Genomic DNA, 26,554 nt, shown 5'->3' with positions numbered 1-26,554 from the left:
AATGTGACACACTAATACAAGATGTGAATAAGAGGGGGAAATGCTGGGGTGACCGAGATTATATAGGTAACTCTCTGGACTTCCTGCTCAATTTTCTGTAAACCTAAAACTTCCCTAAAAATTAAAATCTATTAATTAAAAAAGGATAGGAGAACTAAAATGAACAGAAAGTGATATTCAGAAGAAATGTCTTACAGCAGTAAAATAAAAACTAATTCAATCTATCTGCCAAGTTATTTCATAGCATCAAATCTGAAAGGATGCTCAATAGTCCATCTGCACATTTTGTTAGCAATGAATGTCTTGCTATCCTGTAACCATGTCAGCAGCCAGATGCAGAACACTGGGCAATAGATAGATTGGGATGGGAGGGAAGAGGAGAGTGGTAAGGGAGAAAGAAGGATATAAATGGACAGAGATCAAAGAAATTATTTTTCATCTCAAGATTACTTATAAGGCAGCATATTAAGGTAGAGCCCCAAAACTCACAGAATCAGAAGATTTAAATTCTAGCCCTAGCTTGGCTACATACTAGCCTGATAACCATGAGTAATTTACCAAGCCACTCAATGCTTTGAGGTACTCATCTCTCTTTTTTATGGTAGGATTACTGCCCTACTTACCTTCTCTGTGAATGTAATTTATAAACTGCACAGCACTACTTGAATATCAAATGTTATTACCATATTGGATTCTGGTTTCTGACTGTTGTGTAATGGAAGAAGACAAAAATCAACTCTTAAGCTTTAACAGAGAGTGAGCTATTTCGTTATTGTAGGTCCATCAGTTGGCTTTTCAGGGTTAAACTGAACATTGGGTTGCAAATTTAATTTCCCTTTCAGTGAAAACTGTATTCTTATTATTTATCTTTAGAACTTTTGATCCCACAACATACAGAGTCCAACAGGGACTGACTGAGGTAGATTCATTAGCTCTTCCCTTCTTCTTCTTAAAACATCTAAATGAAAATTTCGTAAACACCAGAAGACAATTCAAAAGTGAAAGTCAGGACTGGCAAAAACAAACAAAAAGTGAATGTCTATAACATCTGGTTATAAAATAAGGTGATTCAGAGAAAATATAAAAAATAATGCAAGACCAAATAACTATATATCTATAAGGAAAGAAAACATAAATCTAAATAACTTCTTCAAAATATACAGAAAAAGCACAGTGAAATGGAAAAATATTCCATGTTCATGGATCGAAAGAATCAATATAGTTAAAATTGCCATATTACCCAAAGCAATATACCAATTTAATGCAAATGAAAGCATGTGTTCATACAAAAACTTGTACATGACAGCTTTCTTTGTAATCACCAAGAACTGAAAACAACCCAAACACCCCAAGATACAGCTTATCCATAAACTGGAATACTATCCAACAATAAAAGATAACAAACTATTGATATACAAAAAATCATGATGAGTGTCAAAATAATTACACTGAGAAAAAGCTAGATGAAAAAAAATACATAGTATGATTACTTTTACATATAAAAGTGTACAAAATACAAACTAATTCAGTGATAGAAACATTCGCTTGAAAGAAATGAAGTAAAGCAGCATTACTAATAAGTTGAGTGCTATAAAACATTCAAAGATGACATTACACCATAGATTCAAACTTTGGCATTTTGAGAAAGCAAATAAGTCATGAAATATCTTGAATGTACAGAAGATTATGAGGCACATAATAAGGAAAAGAGTATTGGTTAAACAAGAGAAAAGCTTATGTTTAACATAATGAATAACAACATCTGTATTTAACAATTCTAGGTCATAAATATGCCAGGGTAAATTTCTTATAACTGTTTAGCTCTAATGTAATTATCAAATTGTAAACCAGTTATATCAATATCAGTTGTGAGGTAAGTACTTTTGATTATTCACTATATATTACAGAGGCTTTAGCAGAGGAAATTCAAAAGTAAGCATGGGGTAAGATACTATGAATGCTTCAGGAATTTTGTAATTCAGTTATGGAGGTAAAACCACTATGGAAAACTATAGTCAGATTTCTGCAATGCACATTCACTCCTTCTCTACATAGAGATGTACACACACATCTTAACCTCATGTTCAAATTAGAGATGCTGTTGATATTCACAGACGACAGAAACTAAGACATATATACTTGTCTGGAGTAATAAATGAGATCCAAACTCAAATCTAAACATATCAAAAGCATTGAAAAAGAATGGAGAAGAGAAAAATATCAGAAATATAATAGTAAAAAAGCTATCCCAGAGCCCTAGAGCATAGAAATTAAAATTTTTAAAAATTACAATGTCTTGGACAAGAGTGTGGTGGTTACCAGGGGTGGGGGGAGGGAGGACAGGGGGAGAGTTAGGGGGAGGGGGAGGGGCACAGAGAACTAGATAGAGGGTGGCGAAGGACAATCTGACTTTGGGCGAGGGGTATGCAACATAATTTAATGACAAAATAACCTAGACATGTTTTCTTTGAATATATGTACCCTGATTTATTAATGTCATCCCATTACCATTAATAAAAATTTATTTAAGAATGTGAAAAAAAAAAAAAAATTACAATGTCCAACAAAATCAATAAAAAAATTTTCACCTTCAAAAGAAATCTTTTAGATATATCAAAAAATACATATTGGTATACTGAATGAAAATACACAAACATAAATATTATATAGAATTAAAAAGAAAACAAATAAAATGATGTAAGTCCAATGGACCAAGAGTTAGAATGCTAAGTTATAAAGCAGTGAAGGGAGTGTAAAGTACAGCATAGGAAATTTAGTCAATAATATCGTAACCACTATGTACAGTGTCATATGGATGACTTATCGGGATAAATACTTTATAAATTATATAAATGTCTAATCACTATGTTGTACATCTGAACCTAATATTGTATGTCAACTGTAATTTAAAAAAATTTTTTTCTTCTTCTTTTCCAAGAGAGAGGAAGAGAGATAGAAAGACACTTCCACATGCACCTCAAAAAAATTTTTTAAGAGAAAAAATATTAGACTGCTAAGAAATTTCTTCAACTTGCTATTAAAATACAATGGGGAAACCACTTCAAAGTTTAAGGGAAAATAACTAAACTGTTAATTCTACTTCAATTTACCTTTCTTTGATCAAACTTTAGGATCATCCTCCCCCCCCCCCACGGCCCCCCAACCGCCAGTGGAACTAAGGAATAAAACAAGAACAAAGACTGAAGCAAAGAGTGGGTCAAACTCAGGACAGTATTAAAGGATGTCCCATGAAATCTGGTGCTCCAACCAGCTTGGGGTCCTTTTTTGTTTTTCCAGTAAATTCAGACATTTTATAGTCTGTAGTCAAGGACAAAAGAAATGTTGGCTGGTTCTAGTCAAAATTTCTTAAATAACATGTTCATAGCTATAATCATTAACCCTTGGCTGTCAGAGTAAAACAATGTTTTACTTTATTTTATGTTTTATTATGTCATAATATTTTATTACCTTGTATTTCTACCTAAATAAGATGCTTTAAATTTTTTTAAATGATAAAATGCCAGTTTCAGCATTAATTAGTATATAAGCTAATTTGTTTTAACAAAAAAAAAAAAAGAACCCTCAAATTTCAGACACTTAAATGTATTATGAAGTGTATTTCTGTCTCCCAAAGCAGACTACTTGTAGGGGGACAGTTAGGCCACTTCGTGGTCACGCTCCAGGAGGGTCATCCGGCAACCAGGCCTTTTCTGCTTACTGTTCTGTCCTCCTCCCACGCATCCTTCTCACCTGCTTAATAGCAGCACCACATTTCTCTTCTTTGGGAATGAAGATAAAAGGAAAATAAAGGACCAGCATTTAAATTTTAAAAATGTATGTATGGCCTGACCAGTTGGTGGCGCAATGGATAGAGCGTCGGACTGGGATGCAGAGGACCCAGGTTCGAGACCCCGAGGTCGCCAGCTTGAGCGTGGGCTCATCTGGTTTGAGCAAAAGTCTACCAGCTTGAACCCAAGGTCACTGGGTCCAACAAGGGGTTACTCGGTCTGCTGAAGGCCCGCGGTCAAGGCACATATGAGAAAGCAATCAATGAACAACTAAGGTGTTGCAAGCGCAATGAAAAACTAATGATTGATGCTTCTCATCTCTCTCCGTTCCTGTCTGTCTGTCCCTGTCTATCCCTCGCTCTGACTCACTCTCTGTCTCTGTAATAAATAAATAAATAAATAAATAAATAAATAAATAAATAAATAAATAAAGACTTAAAAAAATACTTTAAAAAAAAATGTATGTATGCACCTAAGTGGCTCTTACACTACTGGCTTCCACTTAGTCACGTGGCCACATCTAGCCGGGAGACAGGCTGGGTGGGGAAGTTTCTAGGTTTCCTAGAGTGCTATGGCTCTGCGGAATAAGGGGAAAGTGGGTAAGGGAGGGAAGTTAGAAATCTGTCATAGGAGAAAACCAGAGAATACTGCAGAAAAGATGTGTTTTCCAGAGGAATTGAAGGTTAAGGGGAGAATGAATGATGGAGAGAACTCTTGATTTTCATAATTAAACTGTTCTGTGGTATTTTATATTTAAAAATCATGTTGCAGATAGTACTTTCATTATATTTTAAAAATTAAAACACTAAACAATATATAGCATTGGGAAACATGAGGGGGAAAGCAAAGAATAAGAAAAGCCATAGAATCAAGGTAAAAACATTTATATTTAAAAAGACATAATGTAGAAGTTTCTAATACAAAAAAAGAATGACATATATAGCTTTGGATAGTGTTTATAGGAATATGCAGATTCCTAGTTTTCCTTAGGTTATATATAAAACAGAAGTGTTCCCCTTTCTCCAACACCTATGACATGGTCACATACACTTTTAAATCTTGAAGAATATTAAGAGAAAAAAAAGAAAAAAAATGAAGCAAAATAAATCAAAAGAAAAATACCTCTCAGCTTTTAAAATTAAGAGTTCTTTAGGGAAATCTTTAAATAGTAATATAATATTTCAAAATAAAATGAAAAACTGGACAAAATAATAATGACAGTAAAAAAAAAAAAGCCAAACAGAAAAAAAAGAGCATATAGTATGATTACATTTATGTATAAAAGGATAGAAAATGCAAACTAATACATAATGATAAAAAGCAGATTATTGGGTGCCTCCATACTGGGGTTTGAATTTCATCACAGAGCTCGATCAAGGGTCTGGGTGTTTGCTTACCTCGGACTTGAAAGTACTTCACATGGTTTGCCACAGCCTCTGTAACACTTTCATCTGGGCAGATTCTTACTCCATTAGGAAACAGAGAAGATCGCCTTCTTCTGAGCAACCACTGTCTCTCAGCTCCTCTGTGGTCCAGAGGTCGTCTCTTTCCACTAGACAGGGAAGGGTCTGCAGAATCTGAGTCAGGCAGGAGAAAAGAAAGTGCACTCTTGGGTTCTTGGATTTCTTCTAAAGGTAAGTAGGTTTGTGCTACAGAGTGAAAGCATAAACAGGGGTTCTGATGATAAGTAAAGATACAGCACAAAAGGTAACAAACTGACATTTGTGCCACATTAGGATTTTTTTAAGTCCACCTGAGGTTATAAACATCCGTGCCTAAAAAGGAGTGAAGCATTCAATCTTTTCTCTATTTAATTTCCACTCCTTCATTTCAAGACTGTTAATGATTGAAGTCAAGTATACATTCATTTCCAACACAAGAAATAAAAGGAACTAAGGTTTGAACCAGGAAATACTAATAAAGAGGAAAATCAAAAAAGTATTGGAGAGATTTTAAAACAGTTCAAACGAAGCAATAGCAAAGATTGATAGAGTAGTATTTGATTCAATGTCTTACAGCAGTCACATCAAATAATATTTTTAGAGAATATAATAGATATTTTAAAAAGATAAAAAATAATATTGATTTTTAAATACCTGTTAATGATGGAAGGTTTTCTTCTATCAGGACAAATATCAAAATAACCAAAGAAATCTTCCCAAAATGAGGAAACATAATCACTTGGCCAAAACCAAAAAAATGAGAGGCCAAAATCCTAAGCAACCGAAGCCTTGAAACTTCCAGTAACAAATTGTTACAGGAAAGGTCAAACATTTAAAAGTTTATGTTTGAGAAGTGACAAACATTCCAAAACCATTACAAATTAGCTTAAATAAAAATGGTGTCCTTTCAAAGTCCCTCTCACTTCTTTTCTGAAATAACCAGCATGCTATGAAAGCAAGAGAGATAAGCTAATTAGAACAGATGGGGAGAGACTGTTTCTTTCTTCTAATCTAGCCAGCTAAGCTCTTTACTGACACACTCCTTGCCTTGAACAAGCAGTTCATTTAAAAACAGTGTTTCACATATACTTCACTAAGCTTGATGATTTTTCTGACTCTATTAGATTCACAGGTTCTCTGGGTTCTTCTACAACCCACAATTTGCAAGCATAAAATGCCCAGACTGACTATACTTACCTAATTCAGAAATACAGAGCTACACACAAAACAAAATTACTTTTCTTGGAGTTATTTCTCTTTGTAATAAAGCCACCGTCCTTAAAGGAGGGCCTTGAAAAAAATTTGAAAATCTTTCACTATAAGCACTCACTATGTTTCTCTCCTTATTGATAAAATGGGATAGTAGTAGAATAACTAACTCATGAGAGCTATTGTGAGGACTGAATTAGGTAATACACAGAAAGTACTTACAATAGTGCCTGGCACATATGACGCACACAAATAAATGATAGCTGTGTGATAATAACTTTGTTGCTTAATTTGGCATTAAACATGAGGCCCAGTGTATTATCCTTTACCCAATAGGACAAGACAAAATTCTTTGTATTACAATAGTTGTTGTTTTTTTTTTATCAAATAAACTTAGTAGAAAGCAATTCAGTTGAAATCCTTGTGGAAGCTATAATTTACCATCAAATAGTAATGAATTTACCTTATGTCATGTACCTCTGGAGTAGTTCTCTTTAAAAAAATGTTTTGTCAAGATCTAAAAGCACATTTCTCTGGAGAATCATAAACTAATTGTGTTAGCTAAATCATCTGTGTTTTATGCTTTAGGTAAAGTTCATCAAGCAATTTTTTCCCTTGATTGAATTTAGAGAGATAGGGAAAGAGAGAGAGAAAAAAATATTGATTTGCTCTTCTACTTATTTATGCACTCATTGCCTGATTCTTGTATGTACCCTGACCAGGGATCAAACCCACAACCCAGGCCTATAAGGATGACACTCCAACCAATTGAGCTACTCTGCCCAGCCAGGGTTAAGCATATTTTCTAATACAAACTCATACAAACCATATTCTCAGCCCTTATATAAGCTAACAAATCTAAATGAGCATTAAATACATGGGCATAGAAGCATTTACAATGTATTGATAAGAATTTATGTGCCTAACTTTATTGGTGAGTGGGAAGAAAAAGATGAAAATTTTACTAAGTAAAACTTTAATTAAAAGGAAAGCTTCATGTTGACAATTCTGACCAAGGAAGAACTAAGGTAACAAATATTAGTTGAAAGCTCTTTTTGATGGCCTATTCCAACAAGCCAGGAAATCTTTTGAGACTCAGTATTCTGGAAACATTCCTGTACTAAGAATGAGAAAAACCCTTAGCAACCCTGAGCTCAAATCCTGTTTTTAGCACTGAATATTTGATTTTGGTAAACCTAAACTCTTTGAACTGGTTTGAGTAAACCAAAGAAATTAGGTATGCTCATCCCTGCCTGTATCACAGGTTTGCTGGGAAAAATTAGGAAATACAAAAAATCTTTGTAAACTGATGTATACTATTTGCCTCTTATTACAAGTGTTCATAAAGTTTAAAGAGATTTCAAAACTTTGGAATTCTCTTTTGTTCAAATTCCAGGAAGAAATAAATGTTCCCTAATTTAATTAAATTACCAGTATTTACTTAAGAAGTCTAAAAATGCTCATTATATTCTATAAAATACAATTTGTAAGATTTCAGGGGCCTGTACTTAAAAAAAATAGTATTAAAATTTCAGCTGGGTTCATTTGCTTCTAGATAAGTTTATCATTTTATAAATCCATTTTTAACTTCACATTTAATGTAACTTTTAACTGCAGCATTCTTAGAGTAACTATGAATGGCAGTAGACTACCATGAGGTTGTGCCATGGGAACCCAGAAGCAAGACTAAGTCCAACTAGAAAACTAAAGGGAAGTAAGGTTATTAGAGAAGATTACATCTTAGCTAGGCCTTGAATGGCCTGGTCTATGTTGCGGCATTTCAGTGAGAAGTAGAGAGGGTTAAGTGGGAGGGAATGGAGAGTTAGGAAAGAAATCCCTAGTCACGATCAATAAGGTAGAAGAATATACAGTATCATTTGTATGGAAGATGGAAAGATATTTTCTAGAGCTGATAGCTGAAGGCTGAAAATGTTGAGATAGATTATGAAATAACTTGAAAGTCTTACCAAGAATTTTGGATTTTTCCTACAGATGAAAAGATTTTCTAATGTTTAATTACTCATAAAAAATACTCCTTGAGTTTTTGAGATTTTTTTGGGGGGGGAAACATTTCAAAATCTCATCTGATGGTCCTTATGTTTCAAGAAATGTCCCAAAAATTATAACCACGGAAGAAACTAAACATAAAACTCTGTGCTTAGAAATAACAAGTCCCAGGTTCATTCATCCATACCTTAATTCCAAATGAGTTGAGAATCATTTATTGACTCAGCAAAAATTTCTGAGTGTTTACTATATGCTACTAACATACTAAATACAGAAAATACAAAATGTTTGTCTTTTAGAAGCATGTAATCTAAAATGGCCAACAGATATATGAAAAGATGCTCATCTTCTTTAGCTATTAGAGAAATGCAAATCAAAACGGCATGAGATACCACCTCACACCTGTTCGATTAGCTATTATTAGCAAGACAGGTAATAGCAAATGTTGGAGAGGCTGTGGAGAAAAAGGAACCCTCATACACTGTTGGTGGGAATGTAAAGTAGTACAACCATTATGGAAGAAGGTATGGTGGTTCCTCAAAAACCTGAAAATAGAATTACCTTATGACCCAGCAATCCCCCTACTGGGTATATACCCCAAAAACTCAGAAACATTGATACGTAAAGACACATGCAGCCCCATGTTTATTGCAGCATTGTTCACAGTGGCCAGGACATGGAAACAACCAAAAAGCCCGTCAATAGATGACTGGATAAAGAAGATGTGGCACATATACACTATGGAATACTACTCAGCCATAAGAAATGATAACATCGGAACATTTACAGCAAAATGGTGGGATCTTGACAACATGATACGAAGCGAAATAAGTAAATCAGAAAAAACCAGGAACTGCATTATTCCATACGAAGGTGGGACATAAAAGTGAAACTAAGAGACATTGATAAGAGTGTGGTGGTTACGGGGGGGAGGGGGGAATGGGAGAGGGAAAGGGGGAGGGGGAGGAGCACAAAGAAAACAAGATAGAAGGTGACAGAGGACAATCTGACTTTGGGTGATGGGTATGCAACATAATTGAACGACAAGATAACCTGGACTTGTTATCTTTGAATATATGTATCCTGAAATATTGATGTCACCCCATTAAAAAAAATGAAATTAAAAAAAAAAAAAAAAAGAAGCATGTAATCTAAAGGAAAAATCATGTACACAAATAACGAAATCAACTTGATAACAGAAAAATAAACAAATCATTATGGGGGAAATTATTCTGTTGGAGCAAGTGTGAGGGTGATGACATTTGAGTCAGATTTTGAAAAATATTAAGTTGACAAGAAACATGAAAGGGTGCTCTAGGAAGAAGGAATAGCATGTGCAAGGCCTGAGGTGTTGAGGTACAATGTTGCAATGCCTCTTCCAAGCCACCACCTACGATCTTGGGTTCAAAGGGACATTCACATTCACCTAGCTCCTTTAATCTGTATTAGAATACAACACAGAAAACAGTGTATATTAAATAAAGCACTTCTGGCCCTGGCCGGTTGGCTCGGAGGTGGAGCGTCGGCCTGGCGTGCAGGGGACCAGGGTTCGATTCCCAGCCGGGGCACGTGGGAGGGGCGCCCATTTGCTTCTCCACCCCCCCCCTCCTTCCTCTCTGTCTCTCTCTTCCCCTCCCGCGGCCGGGGCTCCATTGGAGCAAAGATGGCCCGGGCGCTGGGGAAGGCTCCTTGGCCTCTGCCCCGGGCGCTGAAGTGGCTCTGGTCTCGGTGGAGCAACACCCCGGAGGGGCAGAGCATCGCCCCCTGGTGGGCGTGCCAGGTGGATCCCGGTCGGGTGCATGCGGGAGTCTGTCTGACTGACTGTCTCTCCCTGTTTCCAGCTTCGGAGGAATGCAAAAAAAAAAGGAAAAAAAAAAACCTAAAAAAACCTAATAATTAAATAAATAAATAAATAAATAAAGCACTTCTTCAACTGGAGTCCTTATAGGAGTCCTTACCCTAAATTCGTCAGCCCCCAAAAGGGATATACACTCAGTTGTAAGAAAAGAGACCATCTTTTGCAGACCACAACAGCATAAGGTGGCCTCGCCCACACAAAACCATGTCTTTTAATAGTCCGTGTACAGTTTCCAAATTTTCACAAGGACAAGCTCAGTTACAAGAGATTCTACAGAGGGAAGCAAGGGGCGTATGTTTCCCAGCTGAGTTTTCTACTGTCTGGTCAGGCAGGCCTTCCGATTATGCATGTCCACTCACAATTCTCCCACTCCAGACACAGTTAACAATGAAAAGTCTTTCCACCATTTAACCAAAGTTGAGGCCATGGCCTGGTGGCTCAATGGATAAAGCGTCATGCACACACACCAAGGGTGCAAACTTGGTCCCCCGTCAGGGCACGTACAGAAGCAATCAGTGAGGGCACAACTAAATGGAACTAAGTGAAACAATGAATTGATGCTTCTTTCTCTCTCTCTCTCTCTCCCCCCAACCCCAAATCAATGAAAAAACATTTTTTAATTATTGAATACAGTTGACATTTCACATTTATTTTAGCTCAGTATAGTTCCAAAGAAACAATATTTAAAGAAAGAAAACCCAAGATAGTTTCCTATGAATAAATGGCTTAAACTTGGTGTTAAGCCAAAAGTAATTAAAGTGTAAGTTAATATTTTTATATGACTAAAAAGTAGGTGACAGTGAATAGATGAGAATAGAATACAGATTGAAACCAGATTAGAAAGGGTTCTGTATGACAAGTCTAAATCAATTTCCCCCAACTAAAAAGAAAAGCTAAGTTAATAAAATCATTTTAATATACATTTTCCTAAGTTGGTTAGATATGACTTTTTTTTAAAGCTATCTTTTTACTTTTAATCCCAAGAGATGAGAATTAAAAGTAGTATTACCCACTTTAGGAAGGGTTTCCCTGCCCACCAACGACCCTCTGACTCCCTCTCGTCCTTGCATTACCACGCAGGCGCACACACTAGACTGAACTCCCTCTCGTGCTCCCAAAGAAACTCTACCATTGTATTTACCAGACAATATTAAGACTTCTCTTATGTCCACTTCTCCCATTAAACTTTAAATGATTCAGAAATAAGATCTTTCATTTGTTTTATTGTACCTAGAAAATCGCAAAATGTTCCTTGAACTGACAATGAAATTAACTATATGCTTGTTAAAACAGGAAGAAAAATTCATCTAAGCATCAGTTACATGATACACGCCGGCTGCTGTACATTTCAATATTTATTTCTAAGACTGGCCCACATTTTAAAAAAAAATTACACCTCAATTTAATGAATTGGAAATATGTTTAATATAAAATGTTGATATTCTCAAAGCATTTCCATATGAATTTAGGAAAAATAAATTTTAAACAATTTTCAAAACATGATAAAGGACAGTGGCATCTTTGAAAAACATACAAACAAAAAAGTTAAAAAGTCACAAGAAGATGTATTATATACTTACTTTCCCAAAATTAGATGTACGAAATAACTAATAGTCATCTAAAAAAGTCCCCTCCCACACACACAAACTGGGAATGAAACATAATTAAAAGCATCTTTATAGGAAGCCTCCAAAAGGCAAATATCTTTGAAAATATAAAGATGGTGACAAGATCAACAAAAGCTTAAGAACAGTGAGGTTTATTTGACAATATCAATTTATATGATTTTGAAATATAATGTTCCTACTTTTGGCTTTATATTAAATTGCCTTTGTGTCACTGCATTATATACATTACAGTGTAAATCCAAGAGATGCTTAAAACAGATTACAATATTCTTAAAAAAACATTTTTCCTATCTGAGAAAATACATTATAAATCAAAATATTCCTGATAACATTAGAAGGTTATGAAGTATTTACAGAGTACTACCATCATCACGTGATTCAGAACTGTTACCGGAACATTTAATAAAAAATTAAGTCCATGAGGATTATAGGTCTCTAAAAACTACTGTTTAAAAATATTAAAGCAGTGAGAGCAATCTGGCTTTGCAGATGAATACTGGGTAACAGAGCTATAAAATTAGTATATTTAGTTCTAACAATAAATAAGACTTTGAGGGTATTTTTCAATTAAAATTATAAGGATACCAATTTTATCTTCTATACTTACATAAACTGTGTACATAGATTCTGGGACAATGTAGAAGTCAGCATATAGCTATACTTCAAATAAACTAGGTTGAGCTACATATATAATTTTTTAAAACCTATTTAATACAGCTAAATTTTTTGTACCCAATTTCACCCTGCATGAATGAACTAAATTCTCAGATCCCCACATATGACATCAAAAAGCATGAGGGGGAGGCAATTACAGCAAAGTAATGGTTCCATTTAGCAACTGAGAAAAATAAGTTGCGCTTCGAAAGACTGAATTTTTATCATCTTTCCAACATTATGTTTTCTTTTACACTATACAGAAGGGATGCCATAAATGGCATTTTCTGAAGGCTTGATACTAAATTCTTTAAAAAAAAATACACAGTATTCATACTGCATGCTTGAGCTGCAAAGAATAGAGTTATAACATAATGTGACTTGTCAACAAATTTGACAAGCACTGGAGCTGGCATCCGGGAGGACCTAACTTCCCTCAACTCCTGTTATGTGGAAGTACAGATCACAGTTTTATTATCTACAAAAACATTCCCACATTACATATGCTATTGCATAATCCAAGCATATTAAATCAGAAAAATATCAAATATTTATGAAATTTTAATTTCTATCTAATAATTATACATCATCCCCATTTCCACTCATCTATGAGATCACAACAATCCTAATAATATACTTTATATTTTTTAAATAATGTCCAATGACTTATAAAACTACTACAAAGTTATTTTCTTCTCTGTGAGCTGGCTAACACCAATGCTGCTAAGCAGCTTTCCAGTAATCTTACGGAACATCTGTGTCATGTCTGTGCAGATTAACTAGCTGCTGCTGCCCTTCTGTTGCTGTAAATGAAGTTTCAAAATGAGCTCACGAATATCCTCTCGTTTGGTCTTTATTACATGACGAGGAAACCATTTCTCCAGATGAATTGGAAGTTCAAAGTTAACAATAGGATCCTAAAGACATTAAAAAAAATGCAATTACTTTAGCAGTATGATTCATATTTGTTGGAATTCCATTTTTACAAGAAATGAGAAATTGCCAACTTTATTTAAGTAATAACTTTACTAAGATAACACTCACATATCACATAAAATTCACCTGAAATATTCAACTGAACGCTTTTCAGTATATTCACAGAGTTGTGCAACCATAACCATAATTGATTTTAGGACATTTTCATTAAATTGTTAACTATGAACATCAAAATTAAATCCTGTTTGCTCTGCTACAATGATGTTTAACTGAATAATGCAAAACAAAATTAGTAAATAGAGAATGAGTCAAACAATGCAGAAGTCAGGTTTGAACACAATTTTTTTCAACATGTTAATATTCTGAAATTATTAAAACAAAGAGAAGGGCTTAACAGTAAATGAAGAAAATCAGATTTAAAAACACAAACAAAAAAAAAAGCACATAAAATCCTGCAGACATGCCTTCTTTTAGTGCAATAAATAGCCAATTTGTCTGACCAGGAAATGGCGCAGTGGATAGAGTGTCAACCTGGGACGCTGAGGACCCAGGTTCGAAATCCCGAAGTAGCCATCTTGAACAAAGGCCCATTCAGCTTGAGCATGGGCTCACCAGCGTGAGTCTGAGAACACAGACATGACCCCATGGTCACTGGCTTGAGCCCAAAGGTCACTAGCTTGAAAAAGAGGTCACTGGCTTGGCTGGAGCCCCCACCATCAAGGCTCATTTGAGAATGCAGTCAATGAACAACTAAGGTGCTGCAACTATGAGTCTATGCTTCTAATCTCTCTCCCTTCCTGTCTGTCTCTGTCTCTCACTCTCTCTGTCTCTCTCTCACTAAAAAATTAAAATTAAAAAAAAAACAAAATAGCCAATTTAATGGCTTCAAGAACTGCTGTATTTTCATTACTTAAGCTTAACCAGGGAGTTGCAAGTTATAGCTGCAAAGACTTCTCCCCATCCCCCAGTGTTTTATAAATAAATAAATAACTGCTAAAGAAGGCTACCCTTAAATCATCTTTATAAATCCGATGAAACTATTAGAAGCCAGATGTAAGAAGGACTTACATCTTAAATTAAAGACTTACATCTTGAAAGAATGGACTGACTGTGATTCTTGGAGCAAATGTCAGAGAAGATTTATTATGCATGTATTTTTTATTAGAATTAATATTGTTTTTGTTAGGGTTTAGTTAGAAGTCCCACAGGTTAGGAGTGGTCTACCCCAAACCTATTTTTTTTTCCAGCAAAGCTCAGTTAAATTACTGCACAAATTTGTAAAACACAAGGTTTAGTTTTTTGAGTATTTCCCCCAGAAATCTTAAAGATGCTACAACCTATATTAGAAGTATATTCTACAAATACATATCTATCAACAATTCAATCTAAAAATCAAAATAAACAGGCAGAACAGAAACAGACTCACAGATACAGAGAACGTTTTGACAGCTGACTGAGAGGAGGTGGGTTGGGGATGGGTGAAGAAGGTGAAGGGATTAAGAAGTACAAATCGGCTGTTACAGAAGAGTCATGGGGATGTAAAGTCCAGCACAGGAAGTACAGTTAATAATATTCTGATAACTGCGCATGGTGTCAGATGAGTATGGGATTTAGTGTGATGATCACTTAGTAAGTTATGCAATGTCTAATCATGGATGTACACCTAAAACTAATTAATAATGTATATAAACAGTAATTGAAAAATAAAAAATGATTTAAAAAAAGTATATTCTACTGACTGCGGCTATATAAAATAGGATTATGTAACAAACTCAGAATATGTTATGTAATAAGGTACTTAGAATATTCTAAAAATAAAACCAATTCTCTTTGAAAGATAGTAGTAGAAGATCAGAATTATCACCTTTAATGAAGTTCCAATTTGGAAAAAAAAAAGCATAACATATTCAATGATTTCTATAATGTGTACCATATTCTGCTATATATTCTCATTCCTCTCCAACTATACAAAAGTTATAACTGTACCTTATTATAATCCTTCCCCCCTTTGAAAGTACCTGTAAGGATTTTCCAAGCAAGTATAACTATCCTGTTCCTATACATATCTTCATTATGACACTGGTAATGACTGAAGTAATAGCTGACAGTTCAAAAACCAAAGAGTGATTCCTTACTATTTAACATTTATTCTTTAATATTTCTACAGTTTCTATAGTCTCTGATAAGCTAGAAAATACCAACCATGTTTGTCATTGTACTTTTCTAGTTTATGATTTTCTAAACTCCTTGAATGCAAGAATCTAGTTCTGAAAATATTTCTTCAAATTTGTCAGGCTTACTCTCTTCATGCCGCCCCAAGCAATCCATCTAGAATTCCAATTATATGTAAATAAGATTTCTTGACTGTATCACATTTATCTCCTATATTCTGTTTTCTTCTCTTTTTTTCTTTTAGCAAGAGAGAGAAAGAGACAGACAGACAGGAAGACAGGCATAGAGATGAGAAGCATCAACTCTAGTTGCGGCACTTGAGTTGTTCATTAATTGCTTTCTCAAACATGCCTTGATGGGGAAGGGGGCGCAGCTTCAGCCTAATTAAGCTGGGCTTCAAGCCAGTGACCTTTGGGCTCAAGTCAGCAACCACAGGGTCATGTCTGTGAACCCACACTCAAGCCAGTAACCCCGCTCTCAAGCTGGTGAGCCTGTGCTCAAGATGGCAACCTCAGGGTTTTGAACCTGGGTCCTCAGCATCCGAGCTGACACTCTATCTACTGCACTACCACCTGGTCAGGCTCTGTTCTCTTTTTATGTCCTTTTTTCTCTGAGCAAATTGGATACTCCCTGTTGTCTTTTTTTTTGAAGTTCACTAACCCTATCTTCTGCTATATACAGTATGCATAAACCCATCCAACAAGTTCTTAATTTCAAGTGTATCATTATACATTTTCAGCTCTAGAATGTTCATTTGATTTTTTTTTTTAGTTGACTCCATTTCTTGCCTAACCAGGCAGTGGCGCAGCAGACAGAGCATCACCTGGGATGCAGAGGACCCAAGTTAGAAACCCCATGGTCACTGGCTTGAGTACAGGCTCATCTGGCTTGAGTGCAGGCTCATCTAGCTTTAGGACAGACTCACCGGCTTGAGCACAGGGTCACTGGCTTGAGCATGGGATCATAGCCATGACCCTATGGTCACTGGCTTGAGTCCACAGGTTGCTGGCTTGAAGCCCAAGGTCACTGACTTCAGCAAGGGGCCACTGGCTCAGCTGGAGCATCCCCACCAGGTCAAGGCACATATGAGGAAGCAGTCAATGTACAACTAAGGTGCAGCAACAAAAAATTGATGCTTTTCATCTCTCTTCCTTCCAGTCTGTCTGTCCCCTGTCTGTCCCTGTCTCACTAAAAAAAAAAGATTCCATCTCTTCATCCATTTTATCTTTGACTATTTTCTCTAACATGTTAATTGAATCATTTCTAAGCTCTCATCTGCTAACTCTAATAATTGAATTATTTCTGGTACTATTTCTTTTCTTTTTTCTTTCCTGATTACCTATAACATTTCCTGCTTCTTTGCTTGCCCAGTAATTTGTGATTGAACCCTGTAATTGTGAATATAAATTTATTTATATGTTTACATACCTTAAAGAAGCTTTCCACGTATTGTAGCAAATATACTCCACAATCACTGCTATTATCTTGCTTAAGAACTTTAGGGCATAGGTCCACCATGTTTGTTTTGCTGAATTCACGATGGGTTTTTCGTTTAACTTCCCACTCTACTTCTAAATACCTTAAATCATCAAAAGGAAAGGTGACTTGAATAGAAATCTCTTTACTACTATGCAACACTTTCAAAAAGGTGACTAAACATTTGCTGTCAGATGTGCTGGCTCAAGCCAAATTTCTAAAGACTAAACTTTAATAGTAGATATTATAATATGTGAGACTTCAAAAGTTTTACTTTAAAGAAAATCATCTAAGTTTCAAACTGAAACTTGACCTTTTTCAACAACTCAGCTTTCACAACTCAAAAAAACATAATCATTTAAATCACAAGGTAGACTACCAAATTACTGGTATTTTAAAACTTTAGCTGCTAGATTTTTCCAGATCCGTCAAGTAAATTATAAAATTACACACAGACATCATACACACAGTAATAATGTGAAAATTATTTTTTCTAAAGTGTTACATTTGATAACCACTAACATTTGCACTGCTCCTTTGTAAAATTGTGCTTTTGTTCAATTATGAATACAAATTCTGAATTTACTTTTAATATAATCCTTAAGAAATATTAATAATACTTGAATATTAACACTTAATAGGGGATATTTATTGTTGATTAGGTTTATAGGCCTCATCTAAATACATAAAGAAATATAATAAATATAATTATGATATAGTCTTCTGAGTAATTTTTAATGTATCTTCAAAATTACTGAAATTTTTAGGTAACAGACTACAGAGTAAACTGTCATTACTTACTCTCTTAAATTCTGTGCTGTGTTTTGTATAGAAGCAGCTTTCAAGGAGTCTAGTATGAGAATGCATGGCCTATGAAGAGCAGAGGGAGAAATCAAGATGTGCATATTTGTATATGAAGGGAACCTAAATATCTGAAAATATTATTAGAACATGTACCTACCTTTTACACACTTTCTTTGGTATTGACATATTCATCTCGGTACTCTGAAATAAAATTAATTTTTATGACTATTATGGATTTTTAAAGTTAGTTTGAATAAATTAATATTCGGTTACTCTCTAAAATGTTTCAAACAACTTTGAAATTAAAATTTCAAGTACAAGTTATTTACCTCATCTGAAATGAGCAAATTGCATTTATAAAAATTCATTCTTTTCTTATACGAGTGAAACAGTAGTTTATACAGTTTTAAATTTGGCCCCAAGAAATTATGAACCTGAATATGTCCTAAAAAACCTGAAATTTAAATTACTTCTATTCAGAGTTATCATCTTAAGCAAATATGAACAAATTAATTTAACCTATGCTAACATACATTCTCTACTTCAACAATTGTCAGTAGAGACACATTGCTTCCCTCTGAAGCATGAAAAGCAGAGAATTAATGTATAGTAAGGAAAAAAGAATGGCTCTTTTGCTGATCAATTTGAGAAACAATAGGGTAAACTTAAACATTTCTTTAAAGCAAAACATCTCAGTATATTTATTATTCTAATATAACAGTGAATCTCTTAAGACTGAAATAAGAAAGTTGGGATGGGAATTTAAAATATTTTCCTGCTGGACTTCAAAAATATAAGAAGATACCAAGATGGCAACAGAGTAGGCAGACGTACAGACTCCCAGCTCACACCACCAAACTGGATTACATATTAATTTAGGAACAATCAATGTGAAAAACCAACTTTGGACTATAAGAACAGGTCTCAAAACCCAAGGAGCAAAGAAGACGACACATTGAACCTGGAAGGGAGCACCAAGGTGCGGTGGGTCTCCCCTGCTTCTAAGAGCAAAGGGGAGGTAAGGCTGAGAGCTCAGAAGGGCTCTCATTCCAAAGAGATGAGCAGAAAGTACCACTCACAGCCACTTGCCTGGGAATCTGGGAATGAGGTGTGCTGAGAGGGCTGGCTGTCTTCCAAAAGAAAAGTGGGGAGAGAGAGACAGACAGTGATGCGCAGAGGAATGCATGAGAGGACCTTAGAAGCTGACTCATCCAGTGCAGAGGAGGCCATAACTGGGGGAGGGGTTGATCCCTCCACACAGCACAAGCCTAAAGTGGTTCTGAGTGACCCACCTCCAAAAAGTTCTCCAGCTCCAATCAGTGCAACAAGACACAGCTGAAAAAAGGAAGTAGGAAAGAGAGGCACTAACTCAGGTCTCCATTGAGATTTGAGATACATCTCCCCCTACTGAAGCAGAGAAAGCACCCTGTCCCCATGAGAGAAGCTGGCAGGTCACGCCTTCAGAGTCTCAGGTTACACCCACCGCATTGCTGCATACAATTTCAAATAAGCCTCCTGCTAAGTTCAGTATACAAAATTACCACAGAGTTAAGAAAACTAAGAAAGAAAAAAAAATCAAGACTTCAAAGCAGTTCTACTAGAAAAGCCAAATCCAACAGCTGATTACAAACAACAGCTGATGCCAACCCAAGAAGATCTAGAAATAACACAACTGAAAATTGGAGGCAGACAATACCAACCATAGACTTAGCCAGCTCTATAAATAATACACCCAAATGAGGATGGTATATACAGACAAAATGGGAAGACAGAGAAGTGCAATATAAATGAATCAACAGAGAAACCCCCAGAAAATGAACTGAGTGAGATGGAAATGAGCAAACTACCGGTTGCAGAAATTAAGATAATGATTATTAGAATGCTGAAAAATCTTAGAACAACAATGGATGGACACAATGAACGCATAAATAAAGAGAATAGCAAGCATCAAAAAGGACATTGAAATAATAAAGAATTACCAGGCAGACTTGACAAATAATATATCAGAAATAAAGACTAAACTAGAAGCAATCAAAAGCAAGCTGGATGAAGCAGAAGATCAAATCAGCAATTTAGAAGACAAGATAAATGAAAACACAAAAGCAAAGAAGCAAAAAGAAAAAAGGCTGAAAAAAATCTGAGGGAAACATTAAAAGAACTCTGTGTCAACTAAAAAGAAACAACATCCACATCATAGGGGTTTCAGTAAAAAAAGAAGAGAAAGAACAAGAAATAGAGACCTTGTTCAACAAATCAGAGCTGAAAACTTCCCTAAACTGCTGCAGGAAAAAGTCACACAAGTTCAAGAAGCACAGAGAACTCCATTAAAAAGAAACCCAAAGAAATCTACACCAAGACACATCATAATTAAAATACCAAAGCTAAGAGATAAAGAGAAAATATTAAAAGGTGCTAGAGAAAAAAAGGCTATTACCTACAAAGGAGCCCCCATAATGATGACATCCAACTTCTCAACAGAAACACTTGAGGCCAGAAGGGAATGGCAAGAAATATTCAAAGAAATGCAGAACAAGAGCTGATAAGAAAGACTACTTTATCCAGCAACTATTGTTTAAAATGGAAGGAGAAATAAAAAGCTTCCCAGACAAAAAAACTCAAGGAATTCATTACAACCAAACCAATGCTGCAAGAAATGTTAAGGGGCCTGTTGTAAACAGAACAAAAAGGAAAAAGAATATAGTAAAGAGGAATAGAGCTTTAAAGAATAAAATGACAAAAAACAACTGCATATCAATAATAACATAAAATGTAAATGGATTAAATGATCCTATCAAAAGAGATAGGGTAGCTGTGTGGATAAGAAAACAGAACCCATACATATGCTGTCTACAAGAGACACATCTCAAAACAAAAGATATACATAGACTAAAGGTAAAAGGATGGAAAAAAACATTTCATGCAAATACAAATGAAAAAAAAAGCTGGGGTAGCAATACGTAGGTCAGACAAAATGGACTTTAAAACAGAGGCTAGAGTAAAAGATAAAGAAGGACACTACATAATGATAAAGGGAGCAATCCAACAGGAAGATATAACCATTATAAATATCTACGCACCTAATATAGGAGCACCTAAATGTATAAAGCAGACTTTGATGGATATAAAGGGCGAGATTACCAGCAATACTATAATAGTAGGAGATTTCAATATCCCACTAACAGCACTAAATAGATACTCAAGAAAGAAAATTAACAAAGAAACAGCAGACTTAAAGGACACACTAGATCAACTCGATTTAATAGATATCTGCAGAACCTTTCACCCTAAAGCAGCAGAATATACATTCTTTTCAAGTGCTCATGGTATATTCTCTAGGATAGACCACATGTTAAGGCACAAAAGTGGTCTCAACAAATTTAAGAAGATTGAAATCATATCAAGCACTTTCTCTGATCACTATGGCATGAAACTAGAAATCAACCACAACAGAAAAACTGAAAAATACTCAAACAAACATGGAAACTAAATAGCATGTTATTAAATAACAAATGGGTTAACAATGAGATCAAAAAAGAAATTTAAAAAATTCCTAGAAATGAATGATAATGAGCATACAATAACTCAAAATTAATGGGACACAGCAAAAGTAGTTCTGAGAGGGAAGCTCATAGCATTGCAGGCTTGACCCTGCATCTAAAAGAACTAGAAAAAGAACAGCAAGTAAAGCCCAGAGCTAGTAGAAGGAAGGAAATAATAAAGATCAGAGCAGAAATAAATGACATTGAGGCTAAAGAAACAATAAAGAGAATCAATGAAACCAAGAGCTGGTTCTCTGAAAGGGTAAACAAGATCAATAAACCTTTATCAGACTCACCAAGAAAAAAAGAGAGGACTCAAATAAATAAAATTAGAAATGAGAGGGGAGAAATAACAACTGACACAACAGAAATATAAAATAGTGCAAGAAAATACTAGGAAGAACTATTTGCCAAAAAATTAGACAACTTAGGTGAAATAGACAAATTCCTTGAAACATATCTTTCAAAAATCAACTCAAAAGAATCAGAAAACCTAAACAGACCAATTACAACAAATGAGATCAAAACAGTTATCAAAAACCTCCCAACAAACAAAAGCCCAGGGCCAGATGGCTTCACAGGTGAATTCTACCCAATATTCAAAGAAGAACTAACTCCTATCCTTCTCAAACTATTTCAAAATATTCAAGAGGAAGGAAGACTTCCAAGCTCCTTTCATGAGGCGAGCATAATTCTGATTCCAAAACCAGACAAGCACAACACAAAGAAAAAAAATTATAGGCCAATATCCCTGATGAATTTCAATGCTAAAATCCTCAACAAAATATTAGCAAATCGGATCCAGTAATATATGAAAAAAATCATACACCATAATCAAGTGGGATTTGTTCTGGGGAGGCAAGGATGGAACAATATTTGTAAATCAATCAATGTGATTCATCATATAAACAAAAAAAAGAAAAACCACATAATAATTTCAATAGATGCAGAAAAGCATTTGATAAAATCCACCACCCATTTATAATCAAAACGCTCAGCAAAGTGGAAATACAGGGAATATACCTCAACATGATAAAGACCATCTATGACAAACCCACAACCAACATCATAATCAATGGGCAAAATTAAAAGCAATCCCCTTAAGATCAGGAAAAGGGCAGGGGTGCCTCCTTTCACCACTCTTATTCAACATAGTTCTGGAAGCCCTAGCCACAGCAAACAGACAAGAAGAAGGAAAAAAAGGCATCCAAATTGGAAAAGAAAAAGTAAAACTATTATTATTTGCAGATGATATGATATTGTATATAGAAAGCCCTAAAGTCTCAGTCAAAAAAAAAAACTACTGGACCTAATAAATGAATTCAGCAAGGTGGCAGGATATAAAATTAATACACAGAAATCAGAGGCATTTTACACACCAACAATGAACCGTCAGAAAGAGAAATTAAAGAGACAATCCCCTTCACTATTACAACAAAAACCAAAAAGTACCTAGGAGTAAATTTAACCAAGGAGATTAAAGACTTATACTCGGAAAATTATAAAACATTGATAAAAGAATTCAGGAAAGATACAAACAAGTGGAAGCATATACCATGCTCATGGTTAGGAAGAATAAACATCATTAAAATGTCTATATTACCCAAAGCAATTTATAAATTCAATGCAATACCAATTAAAATACCAATGACATACTTCAAAGATATAGAACACATATTCCAATTTTTTTTTTAATTTTTTTTTTAGAGAGACAGACAGTCAGAGAGAGGGATAGATAGGGACAGACAGACAGGAACAGAGAGATGAGAAGCATCAATCACATTGCGACAGCTTAGTTGTTCATTGATTGCTTTCTCATATGTGCCTTGACCGTGGGCCTTCAGCAGACCAAGTAACCCCTTGCTTGAGCCAGCGACCTTGGGTCCAAGCTGGTGAGCCTTGCTCAAGCCAGATGAGCCTGCGCTCAAGCCGGCGACCTCGGGGTCTCGAACCTGGGTCCTTCCATATCCCAGTCCGACGCTCTATCCACTGCACCACCGCCTGGTCAGGCCATATTCCAAAAATTTTTATGTAACCAAAAAAGAACACGAATAGTCTCAGCAATCTTGAAAAGGAAGAATAAAGCGGGAGGTATCACACTTCCTGATATCAAGTTATACTACAAGGCCATTGTACTCAAAACAGCCTGGTACTGGTATAAGAACAGGCATATAGATCAATGGAACAGAACAGAGCATCCAGAAATAAACCCACACTTTTATGGACAACTGATATTTGACAAAGGAGCATACAATGGAGTAAAGACAGCCTCTTTAGCCTGACGAGGAGGTGGTGCAGTGGATGGAGCGTCGGACTGGGATGCAGAGGACCCAGGTTCGAGACCCCGAGGTCACCAGCTTGAGCGTGGGCTCATCTGGTTTGAGCAAAAAGCTCACTAGCTTGGAACCAAGCTCGCTGGCTCGAGCAAGGGGTTACTAAGTCTGCTGAAGGCCCGCGGTCAAGGCACATATGAGAAAGCAATCAATGAACAACTGAGGTCTCGCAAAGAAAAACTGATGATTGATGCTTCTCATCTCTCTCCGTTCCTGTCTGTCCCTGTCTATCCCTCTCTCTGACTCTCTCTCTGTCCCTGAAAAAAAGAACCAAAAAAACCAACAACAACAACAAAAAACCCAAAACCCTGGGCTTGCCTGATCAAGGCACATATGGGAGTTGATGCTTCCTGCTCCTCCCCCCTTCTCTCTCTCTCTCTCTCTCTTTTCTCTAAAATGAATAAATTAAAATAAATAAATAAATAAATAAATAAAAAATAAAGACAGCCTCTTTAATAAACAGTGTTGGGGAAATTGGACATCTACCTGCAAAAAAGTGAAACTAGACCACCAACTTACACCGTTCACAAAAATAAACTCAAAATGGATAAAAGACTTAAATGTAAGCTGTGAAACCATAAGCATCTTAGAAGAAAACATAGACAGTAAGCTCTCCGACATCTCTCGCAGCAATATATTTGCCGATTTATCTCCACTGGCAAGTGAAATAAAAGACAGGATAAACAAATGGGACTATATCAAACTAAAAAGCTTTTGCACAGCTAAAGACAATAAAAACAGAATAAAAAGACAAACCACACAATGGGAGAACATATACAACAATACATCTGATAGGGGTTAACAACCAAAATTTATAAAGAACTTGTAAAACTCAACACCAGGAAGACAATCCAATCAAAAAATGGGCAAAAGAAATGAATAGACACTTCTCCAAAGAGGACAGACAGATGGCCAATAGGCATATGAAAAAATGCTCAACATCACTAATCATTAGAGAAATGCAAATTAAAACCACAATGAGATATCGCCTCACACCAGTCAGAATGGTGCTCATCAACAAAATAACACAGAATAAATGCTGGCGAGGATGTGGAGAAAACGGAACCCTCCTGCACTGCTGGTGGGAATGCAGACTGGTGCAGCCACTGTGGAAAACAGTATGGAGATTACTCAAAAGATTAAAAATCGAACTGCCTTTTGACCCAGCTATCCCACTTTTAGGAATATACTCCAAGAACACCATAGCACTGTTTCAAAAGAAGAAATGCACCCCCACGTTTATGGCAGCATTGTTCACAATAGTGAAGATCTGGAAACAGCCCAGATCAAGTGTCTGTCAGTGGACGAGTGGATTAGAAAGCTGTGGTACATATATACAATGGAATACTATAAGGCCATGAAAAAGAAGGAAATATTACCTTTTACAACAACATGGGTGGACCTGGAAACTATTATGTTAAGTGAAAGAAGCCAGGCAGAGAAAGAAAAATATCATATGACCTCACTCTTTTGAGAAATCCTATGAACAGTGTGAACTGAGGAACTGAACTGAGACAGAGGAGGGATCAAAGGGACCAGAGGAAAAGAGGACAGAGGGAAAAGAGATGATAGGATGGGATAAACCTGAAGGGAAGGGGGGAGGGCGATATTGGGAAGGGGGCAAGGGGTTGTGGAGGGGAATAAGGTGGAGGGAGGATGCATTCAGGGCAACACTAGAACCTATGTAAACACAATAAATTAAATTTTAAAAAATTGTAAGAAAAAAAAAAGGCTGAAATAGTACACAGGGTTTACCCAACTTAACTGACCTTTTTCATTATAAACTATGTCTTAGAACAAGTATTCTAAAGAACCCAATCTGGGGAACCCGGCTCTAGAAGCAAGAAGGAACTTTCCAATCCTGCAGAAAAGGACCACCTTCTGTAAGCCTACCCTATACCAGTAAAAGCAAAGACATGACAATGCCAGGGAGACTGCTGCTATTATATGTTCACAAAATTCATTAGATGGCTACCTTAGATCAATTAAGACATCGAATCTAGATCATGCATACTAGTTTGGAGGGTTTTATACAGAAAAGTTCGCAGAAACTATCTTAGTCTTGGGAGTCATGTGGATTGACCCTGAGTCTATTTTGAATAATTTTTATCAGCAATTCACAATAGAAAATAGAAAGTAAATAATATGTTTGCTTAACTTAGTAATTACTCTAAATACAAAAAATTGTTAACATAAGAAAGAATAAAAGTAAATCTGACCAACAGAAATTAGAAAAGCAGTCAATTAAGATGATCAGATAAACTACCATCTAAACAAACCTAGGGAGTTAAAGTAAGTTAAATAGATGCAAAAGGAATGATAACTTCTCGTGTTCTCTTTTCTACCCCCCAAAATCCAAAGAATCATAAAGCAGCAAAATTTAATTATAGGCAACTAATGTCCATGCTAGCCCACCTGGCTATTCTATTTTATACAGAGGCATGCATTTTCCTCCTTTCTATCTATAAAGAACATACTTACTTGGGAATTCACTGTACCCGTGGGTAGTGCTGAAGTAGCACATAGATCATTATCTAGTTAGAGATAACAGAGCAGTTATGAGTCTTTATGTCTAATACGAAGTATTTAGATAAGCTTAAATTCTATTTTGTATACACATAGTATTTAAAGGGGAAAAAAAATTACCTGGGATCTATTCAATTTTTTTCATGGTTAATGTTATAAACAAAATTCAATTAATGGATAAA

General features: G+C 35.6%; 2 protein-coding genes across 11 annotated transcripts in view; both read right to left on the bottom strand.

The window, feature by feature from the left end:
- The window catches only part of IMPG2 (interphotoreceptor matrix proteoglycan 2), an 88,232-nt gene extending 82,057 nt beyond the window's left edge, over positions 1 to 6,175 (bottom strand). For 4 of the 5 annotated variants that reach the window (XM_066347747.1, XM_066347751.1, XM_066347750.1 and 1 more), the window contains exons 1-2: positions 5,885 to 6,175; positions 5,186 to 5,437 (exon numbers count right to left, since the gene is read on the bottom strand). In XM_066347747.1, coding sequence (XP_066203844.1) covers positions 5,186 to 5,437; positions 5,885 to 6,062 — 430 coding nt within the window. In that variant the 5' untranslated portion in view covers positions 6,063 to 6,175. The remainder of the gene's footprint in view (positions 1 to 5,185; positions 5,438 to 5,884) is intronic. The other variant, XM_066347752.1, reaches the window with a different exon arrangement.
- A 5,440-nt stretch (positions 6,176 to 11,615) lies between these two features.
- Positions 11,616 to 26,554, bottom strand: part of SENP7 (SUMO specific peptidase 7) — a 135,068-nt gene continuing 120,129 nt past the window's right edge. For 5 of the 6 annotated variants that reach the window (XM_066347754.1, XM_066347758.1, XM_066347757.1 and 2 more), the window contains 5 exons: positions 26,328 to 26,380; positions 18,132 to 18,175; positions 17,972 to 18,040; positions 17,123 to 17,273; positions 11,617 to 13,503 (listed from right to left, as the gene is read on the bottom strand). In XM_066347754.1, coding sequence (XP_066203851.1) covers positions 13,366 to 13,503; positions 17,123 to 17,273; positions 17,972 to 18,040; positions 18,132 to 18,175; positions 26,328 to 26,380 — 455 coding nt within the window. In that variant the 3' untranslated portion in view covers positions 11,617 to 13,365. Of the gene's footprint in view, positions 13,504 to 17,122; positions 17,274 to 17,971; positions 18,041 to 18,131; positions 18,176 to 26,327; positions 26,381 to 26,554 lie in introns of all 6 variants that reach the window. The other variant, XM_066347755.1, reaches the window with a different exon arrangement.

Source organism: Saccopteryx leptura, chromosome 8 (genome assembly GCF_036850995.1).
Source record: "Saccopteryx leptura isolate mSacLep1 chromosome 8, mSacLep1_pri_phased_curated, whole genome shotgun sequence".
Classification (NCBI taxonomy): Eukaryota; Metazoa; Chordata; class Mammalia; order Chiroptera; family Emballonuridae; genus Saccopteryx; species Saccopteryx leptura.
This window is presented reverse-complemented; position numbering and strand designations above follow the sequence as displayed.